Source organism: Pseudophryne corroboree, chromosome 5, assembly GCF_028390025.1.
Source record: "Pseudophryne corroboree isolate aPseCor3 chromosome 5, aPseCor3.hap2, whole genome shotgun sequence".
Taxonomy (NCBI): Eukaryota; Metazoa; Chordata; class Amphibia; order Anura; family Myobatrachidae; genus Pseudophryne; species Pseudophryne corroboree.
The window spans coordinates 265,043,398-265,061,462 of record NC_086448.1 but is presented as its reverse complement, the minus strand read 5'-3'; the positions used below and the strand labels follow the sequence as shown (position 1 = coordinate 265,061,462).

Here is an 18,065-nt window from a genome sequence, read left to right as displayed (position 1 = left end):
GCAAGACCTCATGTGGCTGGAGTGTGTCAGCAGTTCCTGCAAGACGAAGGCATTGATGCTATGGACTGGCCCGTCCGTTCCCCAGACCTGAATCCAATTGAGCACATCTTGGACATCATGTCTCACTCCATCCACCAACGCCACGTTGCACCACAGACTGTCCAGGAGTTGGCGGATGCTTTAGTCCAGGTCTGGGAGGAGATCCCTCAGGAGACCATCCGCCACCTCATCAGGAGCATGCCCAGGCATTGTAGGAGGTCATACAGGTACGTGGAGGCCACACACACTACTGAGCCTCATTTTGACTTGTTTTAAGGACATTACATCAAAGTTGGATCAGCCTGTAGTGTGTTTTTCCACTTTCATTTTGAGTGTGACTCCAAATCCAGACCTCCATGGGTTAATAAATTTGATTTCCATTGAAAATGTGTGTGTGATTTGGTTGTCAGCACATTCAACTATGTAAAGAACAAAGTATTTAATAAGAATATTTCATTCATTCAGATCTAGGATGTGTTATTTTAGTGTTCCCTTTATTTTTTTGAGCAGTGTATATTGATTTACTTTTCATGCATATGTAGTTTTTTCTTATCAATGTTACCGAGGGTGGCTGAGGGTGCCTTCCCCCCTTTTTTTTTCTCCATGATTTTTTTCTTTGTACTGCTGGCACTTTAGCTGCTTTGTGCAGCTCCTGTGCTTGTTTAAACCGGTTGCTATTGGTTACTATGAAGGTATGACTGTCTTCCGTAGGACTTTCTCCCACTGTTTTGCTCTAATGGTCTACATGTTTTCTTGTTTCCTTTCTTTTTTCTTCACCCCTCTCCTCCTCCTTCCCTCATGTGTCTCTCCCTGTTTGTCCTTTTTCTCGTTATTGTCCTTATTTGTTATTCCTGGTATGTCAGGGGTCTAATGTTTATGTTCTTTTTCATTTATACTGCAGATCATTATCTACTCTTATTTTGATAACTGGCTAGTCTGTCGATGGGCACGTGGAATGTGGGGGGCATTAACTCTCCAATCAAGCATAAGATTTTACTTTATCTTCGGAAAGTGGGGGTGATGTTGCCTTCATTCAAGAATCCCACCTCGTACCTATTGAGGTGCTTAAACTGAATACTATGGGTTGTTCTGTGGTGGCCTCTTCTTTTCTTCTAAGGCGAGGGGTGTAATTTTTGCAAGACACACTATCCCGGTCTCTATTCATGCAGTTTTAGATGATGTGCAGGGCAGATATGTCATAGCTGTTATACTGGCTAATGCTAGGTTCCTACTGTGCAATATTTATGCCCCCAATAAATATGCCAAACAATTTTATGCACACATTACTAAATTGCTCAGTTACTCTGAGATCCCTGTAATCCTGGGTGGCGATTTTAATATGTTTTCCTCCCCAACGATGGATAAATCCCCCCCCCCCCCCTCGTTCTCCTCCTTCTATGCCGCAGGTGGGTATTCCCCAAATTTTGTTCTCCATTATCCCTGGTTGACGTGTGGCGCACTTACTACCCATTGGAGAGGGAATTTACGTGCCTCTCGGCCGCGCATCAGATTGACTATCTTTTGCAATCTGAATCCCTTTTTTCGAAAGTAGCAGACTTGAAACTATCTGTATTTCAGACCACGCCTTATGCTGGATGAAATTAATACTTACCTCTGAAAAATGCCCCTTTTGTTCTTGGCACTTCCCCTCCCATTTAAGTAATTCTCAGAAGTTCCGTTCGGCCCTTGATTCTGCATGGATGGAATTTCAACTACATAATAGGGAGACTCTGACTGATGACATTGCATTGTATTGGCAAGTGTCCAAATCAGTTCTCAGAGGACATATACTGTCCTATAGCAAAGAGAGGGATTCGGATGTAAACTTACAATATTTAGAAGTTCAATCAGCCCTCACTCACTCTTTTCAGGAATTTAAATTTTCCCCTTTCCCCTTCCTCCAGGGAACGATATCTTAAACAAAAAACATTGTTCAATACTTTACTCTCTCAGACGGAGACTAAATATTCCTTTTCAAGAGACTATGGTATCTACAGGTATGGGAACAAGTCTGGCAAACTTTGATCCCGATTGTTAAAAGGGAGACCCCATCATTGATCGAGCGAATAAGTCCAGTTTTTGGTCTACTACTGACCTGCCCCAAATGTCTGAGGCTCATTGTGCCTCTTTGTTCACGGCTGTTACGATAGAGGAGGTCTCCAGAGCGATAGCAGGGCTTAAGACTGGGGAGGCTCCGGGCCCAGATGGTTTCTCTAACGACTACTATAAAATGTTATCCTCTAGGCTTTGTGAGCCTCTCTCCATGTTATTTAATACTTTCTTAAATGGCAACCCATTACCGCAGTATTTTAACTCTGCAGTTATAAAGGTCACTCCAAAACCTGGTCGGGACCCTGAGCTTCCCAGTTCTTATCGCCCGATCTCCCTCCAGCATACAGATTACAAACGGTTTACAAAAATCCTCTCTGACAGGCTCAAACTAATAGTCCCAGATACTGTATAATACACATTGACCAAACCGGTTCTATAATGGGGTAGACAATCGGTCAGTAATATACGAAAAGTTCTTGCTGTTATGCAGGGTCTTCAGTCCTCTGGGGTCACTGACACTAATGCATTGTTATCGCTCGATGCCGAAAAGGCCTTCGATCTTGTCACATGGGACCATCTTTATGAAACACTGCGGCAGTTCGGTGCCACTGAGGACTTTGTGTCTCTAATCTCCCGTATTTATATGACCCCCTGTATCCAAGTGCTGGGCAATGGCATTCTTTCTTCCCCCTTTCTTATTCAGTGTGGTACACGTCAGGGCTGCCCCTTATCCCCCCTGCTTTTTGCACTGGCCCTAGAACCCCTTGCAGTCTCTGAGAAATTCGGACATCTTTACGGGAATTACAATCAATAACGTAATGGTTAAACTTTCACTATATGCCGCTGATATGCTTTTATTCATATCAAACCCTGTAGCCTTTATCCCCGAAATTATCTCACTTACTGAGAAATTTGGTTCCTTTGCGGGGTAGAGAATTAACATTTCAAAATCTGAACTTCTCCCTCTCACAGGAGACCCCTCTTTTTTCTCCTCCCACTCTGCCTTCATCAGATTCCAAGTTGTTAAAACTAGTCTTAAATATTTAGGTGTCCAAATATCTACGTCCCTCTCTAATTTGTACAATGTAAATTTTAGTCCCATCATATCTACGTTAGCAAAAATCCTTATAGACTGGGAATCCCTTCCTTTATCCCTTTTGAGCCGTGCGGAGGTCATCAAATGTGTTGTTTCCTAAATTATCCCACCTTCTCCTTATGCTTCCCATTGCCCTCCATTGGAAAGATGCTCTCTCTATCAAAAAATGTTTCACCAAATTTCTGTGGGCAGGTAAAAGAGCTAGAGTCCCCCTATGCTAGACTCCAACTGCTTTGTGAAGAAGGTGGCTTGGGAATCCCAGACCCGGTTCTATTTAGCAGAGCTACGATGTTCCATTATATCACGGATTGGCTTTGGGGCAGGTCAATATTCACAAATTTTGCACTTGATCTTGCTATCTTTCATCCTTTCTCTCCTGCGGCACTTCATACGCCTAAACCACAGCTTCCATCTGAGATTAAAAGTAATGTTTTATTTTGGCATACATACCTTGCGTGGCAATCCTCACACGTAGAGTCAGGCAGATGGCCTGATGTTTCTCCTTATAATATGTTCTGGGACAATCGCTGTTTCACTCCTGGACTTGATAATAAGCATTTTTTGAGTTGGAGAGAAAGGGGGATTGTTGCTATTAGAGATATCTATGACCCAGGAGGTAAAACCCTGTTATTTTCTGACCTCCAGTTAAAATTTCTAATCCCCCACCGGGAATTTTTTATGTATTTACAAGCCAGATATTTTGCATATTCCCAACCATCACCTCTGCCCTTAGAGGCCACCACAGACCCACTACGTACATTAATGGTGCTCACTAAGGACTGTCCTTTCCGTCTTAGCTACTTTCGCTCCTCTTTTAGGGTTTCTCATAGAGATCAGCTTTGGACGACTGCGTTGTCCTCCTGGTCACGAGATATTCCCACTATGGGGTCTCTTGGACAGCATTATGCTCACTTTCAAATACCTCCATTCTGCCTCCTTACAGGAAATATATATGAAAACCACTTCAAAGGGCCTATATAGCTCCTAATCAGAGAGCTCACATGGTTGTTGCATTAAATGTAGTATAAGTAATGCTACCTTATATCATATTTTATGGTCCTGTAGGAAAATATCTCGATTTTGGTGCAAAGTGGTGGCATATCTTAATTCTACGTTTGATCTCCAGGTGGTTAAAAGCCCGCTAGCTTGTCTTTTTCTTGATTTTAGAGACTGGTTGCTAGGGCCTGAGGACAGGAGTATCATTCCACCAGTGGTTTCAGTTATTCTGACGATAGAAAAGAAACAGATTCTCACTCATTGAATTAAAAAAAATCGCCCCCCTCTTTGATGGCTGTTAAACAGATGACTCTTAGAATACTATACTTTGAAAAGCGAGCTTCTCTCACTGATATAGAATCTGGGCTCCAGCGGTTTGCCAAAAAATGGGGTACATACATCGAGAGTCTGGAGCCAGATGTAGAAACACATAGCTACAGACTTTTTGAAACCACTTCATGGTATCTACAGTATATAGACAACTTGATGGTACTTCTCAGTAACTTCCTTTCACTCAGTGTTTTGTCTTTGGATTGTAATAATGCCTTTATTGATTACAACACTATATTGGGAATTATGATCTTTACTGAACATATATGTAGACGTCTGTCTTAATGACAAAGCTGCAACTGATCCAGTGCTTACACATACTGATTCAGTAAGTGAGAGGTCCAGTATCTTACTACCATTACCTTTTGTCTTGTCTCCCCTCCCTGCTTTCCCCTCCCCCCTTTCCCTTTTCTTCTCCCCTTGGTATATACTGTTTTTTTGTTCTTTGCAACACTGCTCTATTTATAATCTTTTTATTATGAGCTGTGTCAACTAAGGATATGGTCTCTCTTAGTCTTTCTTATACTTAACTATATAAACTTATTGTCCTTCTGTCACGTCTAGCAAAGTTTGGGGATCCGGCAGCTGAGATTTGCCCAAGGAGGTAGCAGGCTGTGGAAGAACAAGATGAGGGGGTTGGATATAGTTCCTTTGCATGGGACACGGAGCAATGAAGGATGTAGGCGGGGTTTGAGAGTCAATGGAAAGTATTTATTATGTACAGAGCTGAGGTAGAAAACTGAGGTTGGTGAACGGTGACTTGAGAACGTGGTCGTAGACAAAGAACTGTGGAACTGTGAGTGAGGGTAAAAACGAGGCTGAAGACAAGAACCATGGACTGTGACTTATAAGATGAAACTGCGGTAGAGGAGCTGAGAACTGTGGACGGTAGTTTGGGTCGTGACTGGAGACGGAGAACTGTAGACTGTGGCTTGAAAGATGAAGCTGGAGATAACGAGCTGAGGACTGTGAATGGTGGTTCGAGGACTTGGCTGGAAGCAAGAATCTGCGGACTGCGGCTTGGAGGACGAGGCAAGAGACCCGGGGTCGTCCGTGCCCAAAGGGTCTTACTGAACCGGGTTTTCCAAGAGCGTCTCCACGGGCAGCAGCAGGCTAGAGACGGCAAGACTGCAGCACCAACTGAGAACTGGCAAAGCAGGGTTAGAAGTACCAGAATACAGCAGGAATCCTGGGAGCACAGGCTAAAGCACCTACAACAGGGTTGTAACTTGAAGCACTGGCGTCCCTGTCCTAAACCAGCCCCCTTTTATAGGAAGAAGTGTCCCTGGATTGGCTGGAAAACTAGGAACAGGAATTATGTCAGAAACTTGGTCTCCAACATGGCGGCGCCCAGTAATGCAGACCTTTTCTGACAACATGCTGCTCACTGCCCCATGTCTCCTAGGCAACGGTTTAGCGAGAGAGAGGCGCTGCAGCACGTCCCGCCGCCACGAGCAGACCCCCTCAGCGCCATTACCGCTGCCTGTACCCCTGAACCCAGCGCCGCAGCCCTCCACCGCCGCTGCCCAGCCGCCCGTGAAGCCCGCCCCGCGGCCCCAGCGTTCCGGTAAGACCCCGGACGCTGACACCTTCTCTTTGATGGCATAGACTTATTCATGTACTCGCGGTTTTTCTTGACCTATTTTGATCTTGTATATAGTTGTTCCAACCATTTCGCTCCCCCTTTGCATCACTTTTGTAACTATGAACCAAGAGGATATTCTCCGTCTATGTATTTTCTACAAAACCTAATAATTTTTTTTTTTTTGATAAACAAAAGAAGATGTGCTGCATTCATTCCTAACTGACAATTCTATAGATCTCCAGGAGGCCTGGAAAACATGAACTGTTGGTAGATATAGAGGACCGGTTTGGCCAGCCCTGCCCTAAACTCTTCCACTGATCAGTCCCTGTTTGCATGCACCAGTGGCCTTCTTTGTCTTATTACACCATTACTGCCTTTACACTTTCTTTAATGTGGTGCTACTTACCCCTTCTTATGTTAATCTGTGGGACTACATACAATTTTTTAAATAAGTAAAAAGCTTTGATAATACGGTTTCATTTACATTGCATTTATACTTGTGGCTCAGAACTGCTCATATTTTATATTTGTAGATGCTTACTTCTTCCTGTGTTGTGTATGAATCTTCAAATCTTGTACAATATATAGGTTTTAGGTTATATTTCTCAGATGAGCTGATTAACCTATGTTTATGATTTGTATTTCTTTTGTTTATCACTTTAATTTTGTTCACTGTTTTTATGTTTTACTGAAAATCAATAAAAAATACTCAATTTAAAATAAAACTAAAGACTTGGGGTTCAAAAGTAAAATGTAAAGTTTTACTTGGTAAAAGTAATGGGGTCCATAAATCAGAGCAATTCCCAGTTCTCCCAATGCCTGGGTCAGGAGAATGTGGGACTTGCCGACCAAACAATACTATCGGGGTCGGAGATTTTTAAAACATGCTATTTTTTTTGCAGACTGCCCGATGGATTGGCAATCATCGCTTTCTGCCGATTGGATCATCATAATGAGAATCAGGCTGTATGTGTGCGGCCTGCATAAGTGTTATCTTTTGTTAGGCACCACAAGGTGTAACCATCACTATGTAGGGAGTCATCGCAGGAGTACAAAGCTTGAATACAAACACTATAAGCACATATACAATACAAACACTACATGGATTGTGGTCCCTTTCACACAAAAAAAATACAGTGTGTACTGTATGAATAAAATATATATATATATATATATATATATATATATATATATATATATATATATATATATATATATATATATATATATATATATATAAACCCGCACACAATAAACAGTGTTCTTGCATTCACACAGCACAAAAAGTATTGAGAAATTGTATCCGATACCTTCCAGTGCAGGCATGGATATGTAGACAGGAAGGAGCGCAGCAAAAAGTTACTTTATTATTTCAAAATAAAATATGGCATAAAGATACTGGCATCATGGCTGGCGTTACTGCCTCATATCGTCTGACAAAGGTGCACCCTTGTGTCTACGTGTGTCCATGTGATAGGGAATAAGTATAGGATTGTAAGCTCCACTGGGACAGAGATTGATGCGAACGACAAATATTCTCCGGAAAGCACTGTATAATGCATGCACTATACAAATAACTTATACTGACTGACATGCTGGAGCCAAGATCGTGTGGTTTGTTATACCCGAGTTCCATAGTTATATCTCTACAAACCTGGCAACACTTGTTAATCTGACCAACTGCACCAGAGACTTTGAATTACATGGTCGCATCTTGCATTAAAGAAAATCACCACCTCACTCTAAGAAGGTACCGCCAGCAATCTATGTTATTGAAGAGCACTTATTTCAGATATTCATGGGATGTAGTCAAAAGGTTGACAATAGTAATGTTGACATTGAAACCGCCAGCATCACAATGTTCAGTTATGATGTCCACAGGCAACATGTGTAGACAGGAAAAATGTCGACATTAGGGTTAGGCTGCTTGTGAGAGGGTTAGGGATAGCAGAGACGTGATAGTCACATGACCGTCAGGACCCTGAACCGCCAGCCGTTGGAGACGCTGCAACCAGGACAATGTCGGCCTTCTAACATGTCAACATTTCATCACGGTCTACATGATGAATGTCAACATGGCCAATGCCGACAATATAAGCACATTAGCATTCTCATGTTGATGTGATTAATGTCGACATTTCGTACCCAACCCCCAATTCAGTACTGAACACATTTGCAATGTAACTGCAGTGAGTATGGCCAGTCTTGTTACTTGCTGATCTTTTATACATTATAGCTTTTGATTTTTAAGGGCAAAAAAATTAACAAAAGCATCCACAAAATAAACATCTACTTACTACTAATGTCCATGGCACCTTAGATATTCTGGTGTATGCCCTTGTAATGTAAATAATGAAAAAGAACACAGTCAGGACCCAATAAAATACTGCTACGAACATCACCCAGCCAAAAGCAGGAAAACGGAAATATTCAGAGCCTGCGATCAGTGCCCACACCAACAAACCGAACACCTGAGGGAGAGAACAAAAATAGAAATAATCATAACTCCATAGCAAAAAAATAAATAAATCAACCAACAGTGGCACATTCATAGGGGGGGGGGGGGGGGGGGGGGGGGGGGGGGGGGGTGTCAGAGTTCCCAGAAACCCCCTGATGGTCCAAATTTTTCTTTTCAGACATGGACACGTCTCCATCTCCCCACTGTCGGTGGCTGACATGTATAAGAATCGCATAGGCCTGCAAATTGCAGCATTACACCACAAGTGGCCGGGCCTAATGACAAGACCACTATACATATATCAAATAGGGCTGTCACTCTCATGGTGTGGTGAAGTAATTGCCTTGGTGTCCTCCAGATACTGGAACTTACAAACGTAAAGAAACAGGCGGCACTCCAGGGATAACTTTGTAGTATAACAAAGGACATGATACATAAAGCACCAGTGTTGTAGGACTGGGCAATCTTTTGTTACCTTGACAAAAGAACCACAGTGCTAAAACATTGGTGCTGTTTGCATCATGTTCTAAAAAATCATTATGCTACAAAGCCGTCCCTGTTTTATCACACACAATATATACACACACTATATATATTTATGAGTTCAGTATGAATGACCGGTGGCCAGTATGTCGGCTGTCAGTATACCGACAGTGGCATCCCAGCCACCAGTATGCCGGCAGTGGGGCAAACGCTAGAAAGCCCCTTGCGGGCACGGTGGCTCACTCTGCTCACCACAGGTTATATTCTCCCTCTATGGGTGTCGTGGACACCCACTGTAGGAGAATAATCTACCTTGCCGGTATTCCGGCGTCAGCATTTCACTGCTAGTCGGCATTGTGACCACCACGATCCCAACTAGTTGTATTTTAACCGCTTCCCATATTTATTATCTTTAATATAAAAAAATATATAGAGTGCATATATGGAAACATCCCACCCACTACAAATTTTGTGTTTCCACCTGCAAAGCACAACAATAAGCTCTCAGAGCAACTGATCAACTGCGCTAAAGTTTAACAGATATAGCAATATTTGCTACCAACATTCCCTAATTTATGCAGTTTGTGTCACAACTCTGGTGCGCTTATCCTCCAGATACGCCAATCTGAGAATCACCACCCGTGACACTTTCTGGTTACCTCAGCACGTGTGGTTAATCATCGCAGTCACTACCACCAGCTGAAGTGACTTTTTGAGACACACCCAGGGCAAGCTTTAGCTCTCACCCATACACACACAATTATTTGTACTTGAAAAATAGGTAACATGGGCCACTCGAGGCCTTGGGTCAGAAAATACAGAAACAGAACTAGAATTGTTTTTAATTCAATAATATCTTCAAAGCTTACAGTTACAAAAAAGGTTACAAGATTATAATAATTTAAATAGTCACACAAGTAACAACAAATTTCAAGAAATAAAATAAAAGGGAAAAAAACAAAGTTCAGATCACATGTAGTGTCGAAAGATGGTATGGAAGTGAAGTATCTTCCTGTGGTTTTAGTTTAATCATGATCTGATGGATCCCTTCACGACAATGAACACTATCTGTGGAATGTTTCTCATATTTAAAACCCACTGCAGCTCACTCGCAGCCCCCACCCCTTGGGATTCCTTTTAAACCTTCCAAAACCAGATTTGCTTGATTCTAAGGTTATGCTATGGGGTCTCTGTGTCACTCAAGCAAACGGGGATGCTCTTCTCTGTGTTACTGTTTGAAGCCTGGAAACCAGGTATGTGTCAACAAACTCTAGCTCCATTATACACCAGCCCAGGAAGAAAGTTTCACACCTTGGAATGCAAGGTGTCTTTCTCTAGGTTTGTAGGTTTGATCCCTACTATGTTATACACAAACTCCAACCTCTGATCTCTGTTCCATACACGATTCTAGGGTTATTATAATTTTGTCTTTGGACTTCTGATGTGTATGTTCATTACAGCAAAGAAATTAACTTTCCAACCATTTGTCATCCACAGACATTTTCCTCAATACAATATACATTGATACATCACCCAATGCGAATAATACAATTTATTAATCATGCCCATCAAGATATAAAATTGGGTATTCCCTACAGTTCGGATTAAGCCAGAAATATATAACCCTTCTTTGCAGCATTCAGACAAGTGTTCAGTGGTCTTCTGTTTTGCTTTAATTCGATAAAATCCCAGATGTCTGCTGCCATTAGGGAGGCCAATCCCGGGATCGGCGGGATCCCGGGATTTGAGGCCAAAAATGCCGGGATTTGAATCCCGGGATTGGATGCTTCAATCCCGGGATTCACGGGATTAAGGTGCGCATGCGCATTACAGTTTTTTGGCCGGGCAGCGCCGCTGAGCTCTAGCGCTTGGCTCAGCCTCAGACGCTGGCCGACCCCGGCTGCCTTGCTGTGCGCAGCATAACGTCAGCAAGGTCACGCTGCGCAGCCCCAGCCATGCCCGCCGCGTCTGCCTTCAGCGCGCCTGCCCGTCAGTAAGTCCACCCGCCTTCAATACAAAGCTGGTGAACGGCTCTGCTGCAGTGTTGTCACTGTGCCGCTGCTGCTGCTGCCTGCCTCTCAACCTTGGAGACCCTTTTATTTACTGTAGTGAGTATGTTCTTTTTTTTCTGATTTTGAAATGGGGCTGTAGATTATAGTACAGTTCAATCCCGGAATCCCGGGATTGAGCATTTTTCAATCCCGAATCCCGGGATTGAAAAAACAGTCCGGGATTGGCCTCCCTAGCTGCCATGTCATGTGTTAAACTTTATTTTCAGCATCTTAGCCACACTGGTTAATTGTTTCCATTGCACTAGCATTTTAAATAGTACATGTACAGTACAATGCATGAAAATGGGTGTGAACGTGAAAACTATTGTTCCCAATGAGCCACACTGCTGAGTTATCTGTGTAAGACCGTTGAACATACATTTAGGTTGTATTACATTTAGGTAAACTCACTAAATGGAATGCAGTGATGTGAACGCTACACCGCCTCCCCGCAAAACACACACAAAAAAAGTTAGGTAACAAATGTACTATATGTCAGGCATGTTGGTAAGTACACCATTCTTCATGGATGGATTACAACAACAATATTTATATATTTCACACAGCGGGCGATTATCGAACTACTGCGCATGCGTATGCACCGCAATGCGCAGGCACATCGCCAAACAGCGACAGGATGATGTGAATAATTGGATCACATGAGCATTCGCAAGGTGAATGACAGGAAGAGGACGTTTGTGGGTGGTAACTGGCCATTTTCCGGGAGTGTCTGGAAATATGCAGGTGTTCCTAAGCGTTGTCAGGCAGGGTGTGTGACGTCCGCTCCGCACCCGAACAGCCTGATTTCTTCGCACTTCGTAACTATTGGGCTTCGCACAGACTGCATATGCTGCACAGAATGAGAAAAACATTTGATGGTGAGTGTGATGCGAATGGTTTTGCAACTGTCCACTGACTGAGGGGAATTTTCCAGTGCACACTTGCATTTGTAGAATTTTCACTCCCGCTGGGCAGCGACAATCTGGGCAGGCCAGTGTTATATGAAGCACAGTGATCATGTCTGAATTAGGCTCATAGCTCGGTCCTGTGCTCAGTGTTATTTGTTAAAAGTCACATAAGTTCCTGCCCTATTGGGGGGTTACAGTCTAAACAGCGCCGTAACTACCTATGTGCCAGGTGTGCCTGGCACACAGCGCAGTTACACGGAGGGCGCAACGGCCAGCGGCTTGTAAGGAGTCAAATTGACTCATTACAAGCTGCCTGTTGTGTGCCGTGCGCCGCGCTGTTGAGGAGCGCAGCACCGGAGGCAGGGAAGGAGGAGGAGGGAGGGGGACTGGAGCCGCAGCAGCGCTATGTCATTGGTAGTAGCGCTGCTGCAGCAGTCCTCTCTCCTGCTGTATTGGCTGCCCGGCGCTGCTGTGAATGATTGGATGCGGTTCCCTCATCCCAGTATTCTCAGCGGCGGCAGGCAGCCAATACGGAAGGAGAGGGGGCTGCTGCAGCGGCGCTACTACCAATTACATAGCGCTGCTGCGGCTCCAGTCCCCCTTCCTCCTCCTCCTTCTCCCCTGCAGCTGCCCGGGATATCTGCCAGCACGACGAGCCTGACTGTCAGCGAGGAGAGATGGTAAGTATCTCTCTTTCTTTCTCGTGTCTGCCGTAATGTGTAAAAAGGGGGACACTGGCTGCCGTAATATGTAAAAAGGGGGACGCTGCCTGCCGTAATGTGTTAAAAAGGGAACGCTGTCTGCCGTAATGTGTAAAAAGGGGGACACAGGCTGGCGTAATGTGTAAAAAGGCACGCTGTCTGCCGTAATGTGTAAAAAGGGGGACGCTGCCTGCCGTAATGTGTAAAAAGGGGACGCTGCCTGCCATAATGTGTAAAAAGGGGCTCTACCTGGTGTAGTGGCGCTACTGTGCAGCGTAATTTGAATAATGGAGACTATTATGCACCGTAGTATGAATTGGTATTATTTTGTGGCCACGCCCCTTCCCCACGAAGCCATGTCCCTATATATTTTTCACGCACCTGCGGCGCGCACTGCCCCCGACTTACGTAGGGGGAGGGGGCGCCAATGCAGTTTCTTGCACACAGCGCTAAAATACCTGACATATACACTCCCTGACATATATACACGGGGGATCATTCTGAGTTGATCGTAGCTGTGCTAAATTTAGCACAGCTACAATCATCTTCCCTGACATGTGGGGGGACGTCCAGCACAGGGTTAGTCCGCCCCGCATGTCAGTCCGGCCCCCTTCCTCCCCCCGCACAAATACAAAAGCATCGCACAGTGGCTATGCTTTTGTATTTGAGGAGTAACTCCCGGACAGCGCAGCTCCTGCGGCTGGCTGGGAGTTGATCATCGCTGCCACTGGCCGCAGCAGCTAAGTGAGACTTCATGCAGCCACCGCGTCCCGCCCCCCCCCCCCTAACGGTCCAGCCACGCCTGCGTTGGCCAGACCACACCCCTAAACAGCGGCTTAACGCCGCCATCCAGCCCCCTCCCTGCGACCGCCTCTGCCTGTCAATCAGGCTGAGCCAATCGCTACTGAACGACATGTGCATTTCCGACCCGATCGCTGCGATAAACTGCAGCGAGCAATCGGGTCGGAATGACCCCCACAGTCCACTTTAAGATGAAGCCAAACCAAATAACTTACTAAGATATATGAGGAAACCGGATTACCCAAAAGGAAACCCACGTAAACCCAGAGAGAAAATACAGATAAGGCTTTGGTCTAACTCAAAACAATATCCCAGTGTTATTCTGCCACAATGCTAGCCACTGTGCCCTCTCTGTGTAGCAATGGGATGGAAATTGTAGACTATAACAAAATAAATAGGTTTCTGAAATGAAATGATAAAAATTATAGACAAAAACAGAAAAGGAGATTTATGGTAAGACTTACCATTGTAAAATCTTTCTGTGAGGTACGTGGTTTCCACAGGGAATAACATTGGGGGTATAGAGTTGAGTCTAGATCCGAGGCACCAACAGGCTAAAGCTTTAACTGTTCCCAGGATGCACTGCACAGACTCCTCTATAGCCCCGCCTCCAGGTACTGGAGCTCAGTTTTGTTAACCAGTCCAATGCAGTAGCAGGTAAGAGAGACAGTAGATGTTAGTCACATAGACCCACATTCTCACGACAGGAGAAGGGACTAGCGGCTAATGCCATACAAACCCAAAGAAGCTAATTGCGTCAGGGTGGGCGCCCTGTGGAAACCAGTGTACCTTGCAGAAAGATTTAACAATGGTAAGTCTTACCATAAATCTCCATATCTGCAGCGGGGTACACTGGTATTCCACAGGGAATAACATTGGGGATGTCCTAAAGCAGTTCCTCATGGGAGGGGGTGGCACTGTATCGGGCACAAGAACCCGGCGTCCAAAGGAAGCATCCTGGGAGGCGGAAGTATCAAAGGCGTAGAACCTGATGAACGTGGTCACTGAGATCTACGTAGACGCCTTGCACAATTGTTCAGCGGACGCACAATGGCAGGCCGCCCAAGAAGGTCCAACAGAGAGTAGAATGGGCCTTGATAGCAGCAGGAGATGCGAGTCCAGCCTGCGCATAAGCTTGTGCAATCACCATTCTAATCCATCTGGCCAAGGTCTGGTTATTCGCAGGTCAGCCACTTTTGTGAAAACCAAAAAGTACAAAAAGAGAATCTGATCTCCTGATAGAGGCAGTCCTTTCTACATATATACGGAGAGCCCGTGCCACATCCAAAGACCGCTCTTTGGAGGACAAACCAGGAGAGATAAAGGCCGGAACCACAGAATCTCTTGGTTAAAGTGGAAAGATGACACCACCTTAGGTAGATAACTAGGGCGAGTTCTAAGAACTGACCGGTCACGGTGAAAAATCAGAAAGGGTGGACGACAGGACAAAGCACCTAAGTCTGACACCCTCCTAGCAGAGGCAATAGCCAACAGAAAAATTACCTTAAGCGTAAGGCCTTTAAGGTCCACAGACTCAAGAGGTTCAAATGGAGACTCTTGAGGGGCATTAAGAACAACAGACGGATCCCATGGCACAGGAGGGACATAGAGAGGCTGAATCTGTAGTATGATATGAGTGAATGTATGAACGTCAGTAATAGATAAAAAATTTCGCTGAAACCACACCGACAAGGCAGAAATGTGAACCTTGAGGGAGGCCAGGCGAATTCCTAAATCCAAGCCTTGTTGCAAAAAAAGGCAGAAGTCTGGAAGTACTAAACTTGTATGGATTGTAATTCTTAGCAGCACACCAGGTGAAGTAAGAATTCCAGACCCTATAATAAATCCGTGCAGAAGCTGGTTTGCGGGCCTTCAACATAGTTTGAATGACCGCCTCAGAAAATCCTTTGGCCCACAGGAGTGATGCTTCAAGAGCCACGCCGTCAAAGCCAGTCTTGCCAGGTCCTGGTAAACACAAGGGCCCTGAACGAGGAGGTCTGGGCATTGAGGAAGTAGAAGAGGACGCTCGATCGAGAGACCCTGCAGGTCTGAGAACCAATGTCGTCTGGGCCATGCTGGAGCGACTAGAAGCAGTATTCCTCCTTCTTGCTAGAACTTCCGTAGTATCCTGGGCAGGAGCGACACTGGAGGGAACACGTATGGCAGCCGAAAGTTCCATGGAATTGCCAGTGCGTCCACGAACGCTGCTTGAGGATCCCTTGTCCTTGCTATGAGGACTGGAACCTTGTGATTGTGTTGAGACGCCATCAGGTCTACATCTGGTAGACCCCACTTGTCCACAAGGAGTTGGAAGACCTCCGGATGAAGACTCCACTCCCTGGCGTGTACGTCCTGACGACTGAGGAAGTCCATCGAAGGATTTTTGACACTCCTATCATTGCCATGCGGCTTCGAGTGCCGCTTTGATGATTTATGTACACCACCGTGGTGGTGTTGTCTGATTGCACTTGAACAGGCCTGTTCTGTACGAAAAGGCAGGGCTAGTGTCAACACATTGAACACTGCCCGCAATTCCAGAATGTTTATCGGGAGGAGAGATTCCTCCCTGGTCCACCGAACCTGGAGAGAGTGTTGCTCCAACACCGTGCCCCAACCCTGCAGACTGGCATCCGTCATTAGGAGGACCCAGTTGGAGATCCAGAAGGGGCAACCCCTGCTTAATTGTTGGTCCTGTAGCCACCAACTCAGTGACAGACGAACCTCCGGAGTCAAGGAGATCATTTGAGACCTTCTCCGGTGAGGCAGGCTGTCCCAGCTGGAAAGGATTAACCTCTGCAGAGGGCGGGAATTAAATGGAGCGTACTCTACCATGTCGAAAGCAGACAACATGAGGCCTAGTACTTGCATCGCCGAGCGTATCAACACTTTGTCGAAAGAGGAAGCATCTGATTCTGTCTTGAAGTTTCAGGACCTTCTCTGGAGACAAGAACAAACGTTGGTTGTGTGTGTCCAGTAATGCCCCCAGGTGCACCATGCTCTGAGCAGGGACCAGTGAGGATTTCTTCCAATTGATGAGCCACCCGTGGGCTTGTAGGAATTGGACTGTCAGTTCCAGATGGCGGAGGAGAACCTCTGGGGAGTTCGCCAGGATCAACAAGTCGTCCAGATACGGCAGGTTCCTGATACCCTGACAACGGAGAAGGGCAGTCATGACCACCAAGACCTTGGTAAAGATCCGAGGAGCCATGGTCAGTCCGAAAGGCAAGGCTTGGAACTGATAATGAAGGTTGCCAATAGCAAACCGTAGATATTGCAGATGCGACATGGCAATAGGTATGTGTAGGTAAGCATCCTGAATGTCCAGGGATACCATATACTCCTTGGGTTCCAAAACCAGTGCAATAGAGCGCAGAGTTTCCATATGGAATTTGCACGTCCTCAGAAATTTGTTCAAAGATTTGAGGTTGAGTATAGGCCGGGAGGATTCATTCGGCTTCGGAACTAGAAACATCGTAGAATAGTATCCCCTGCCTCTCTGAGATAGAGGCACCGGCACTATTCAGGAGGGATTGGACAACCAAATGTAGAGTTTGTGCTTTTAACGGATCCGAAGGGATAACTGTTGAGCAAAACTGGTGACGGGGACGTCTCTTGAAAGAGATTGCGTACCCGTGAAAGACCACTTCCTGCACCAGGCATCCGAAGTGGTCTTTAACCATACCTGGGCGAACTGCAGAAGTCGGCCTCCCACCCTGGGGTCCCCCAGGGGCCTGACCCTTTGCTTTACCTGGAGGTTGAAAGGAACGAAAAGTAGTACTTTTAGCCTTCGGAGCCGAAAGATTAGTACTTGGGAGAAACGCAGTCTTGGCTGACGCCAAATCGGTCACAATCTTGTTCAGATTATCTCCAAATAATATATGTCCCTTAAAAGGAGCACCTCCATGGTCTTCTTAGAGTCCATGTCCACCAACCAGGACCGTAACCACGAAATCCGGCTAGCCAGGATAGACGTAGTAGATGCCTTGGCAGCCATAACGCCTGCATCAGAGGCCGCCTCCTGAATATAGAGGGGTCCTGTGGTGATATATGACCGATATTGTATGGCAGTGTCAGAAAAATTCAGAGGTAGCTCTTCCTCAATTGCCTGAACCCATGCTTCAATGCCTTTTGCAGCCCAAGATGCTGCCATAGTGGGTCTATGTACAGCACCTGTAAAAGAGTGTAAATAGACTTCATGCAACCCTTCACACGCTTATCCATTGGTTCCATCAAAGAGGTGACGTGGTAACAGGCAGAGTAGATGTCACCACATAACGGGCTACATGCGAGTCCACTGGTGGCGGGGTTTCCCACTTGTTACTCAATTCCGCAGAGATAGGATAGCGAGCTAGCATCTTTTTAGACAGGGAAAATCTCGTTCCTAGAGAAGACCAGGATTCCTGACGTATATATCAATTAAATGGATAGACTGTGGTAAGACTAATTTAGTAACCTTCTGATGTTTGAATTGATCAGGTTTCTTAGACGCATCAGGAGGGTCAATCTCATCATCAATCTGAAGAATCAGCTTGACAGCCTCCACTAGGTCAGGAACATCAACCTGT

At 45.4% G+C, this 18,065-nt stretch overlaps 1 protein-coding gene across 1 annotated transcript in view; it reads right to left on the bottom strand.

Annotated features, from left to right (window-relative positions):
- CMTM8 (CKLF like MARVEL transmembrane domain containing 8) overlaps positions 1–18,065 on the bottom strand; it is a 140,212-nt gene that overhangs the window by 15,710 nt on the left and 106,437 nt on the right. Inside the window, exon 3 of the mRNA XM_063922294.1 lies at positions 8,396–8,569. Within this exon, the coding sequence (XP_063778364.1) occupies positions 8,396–8,569 (174 nt within the window). The remainder of the gene's footprint in view (positions 1–8,395; positions 8,570–18,065) is intronic.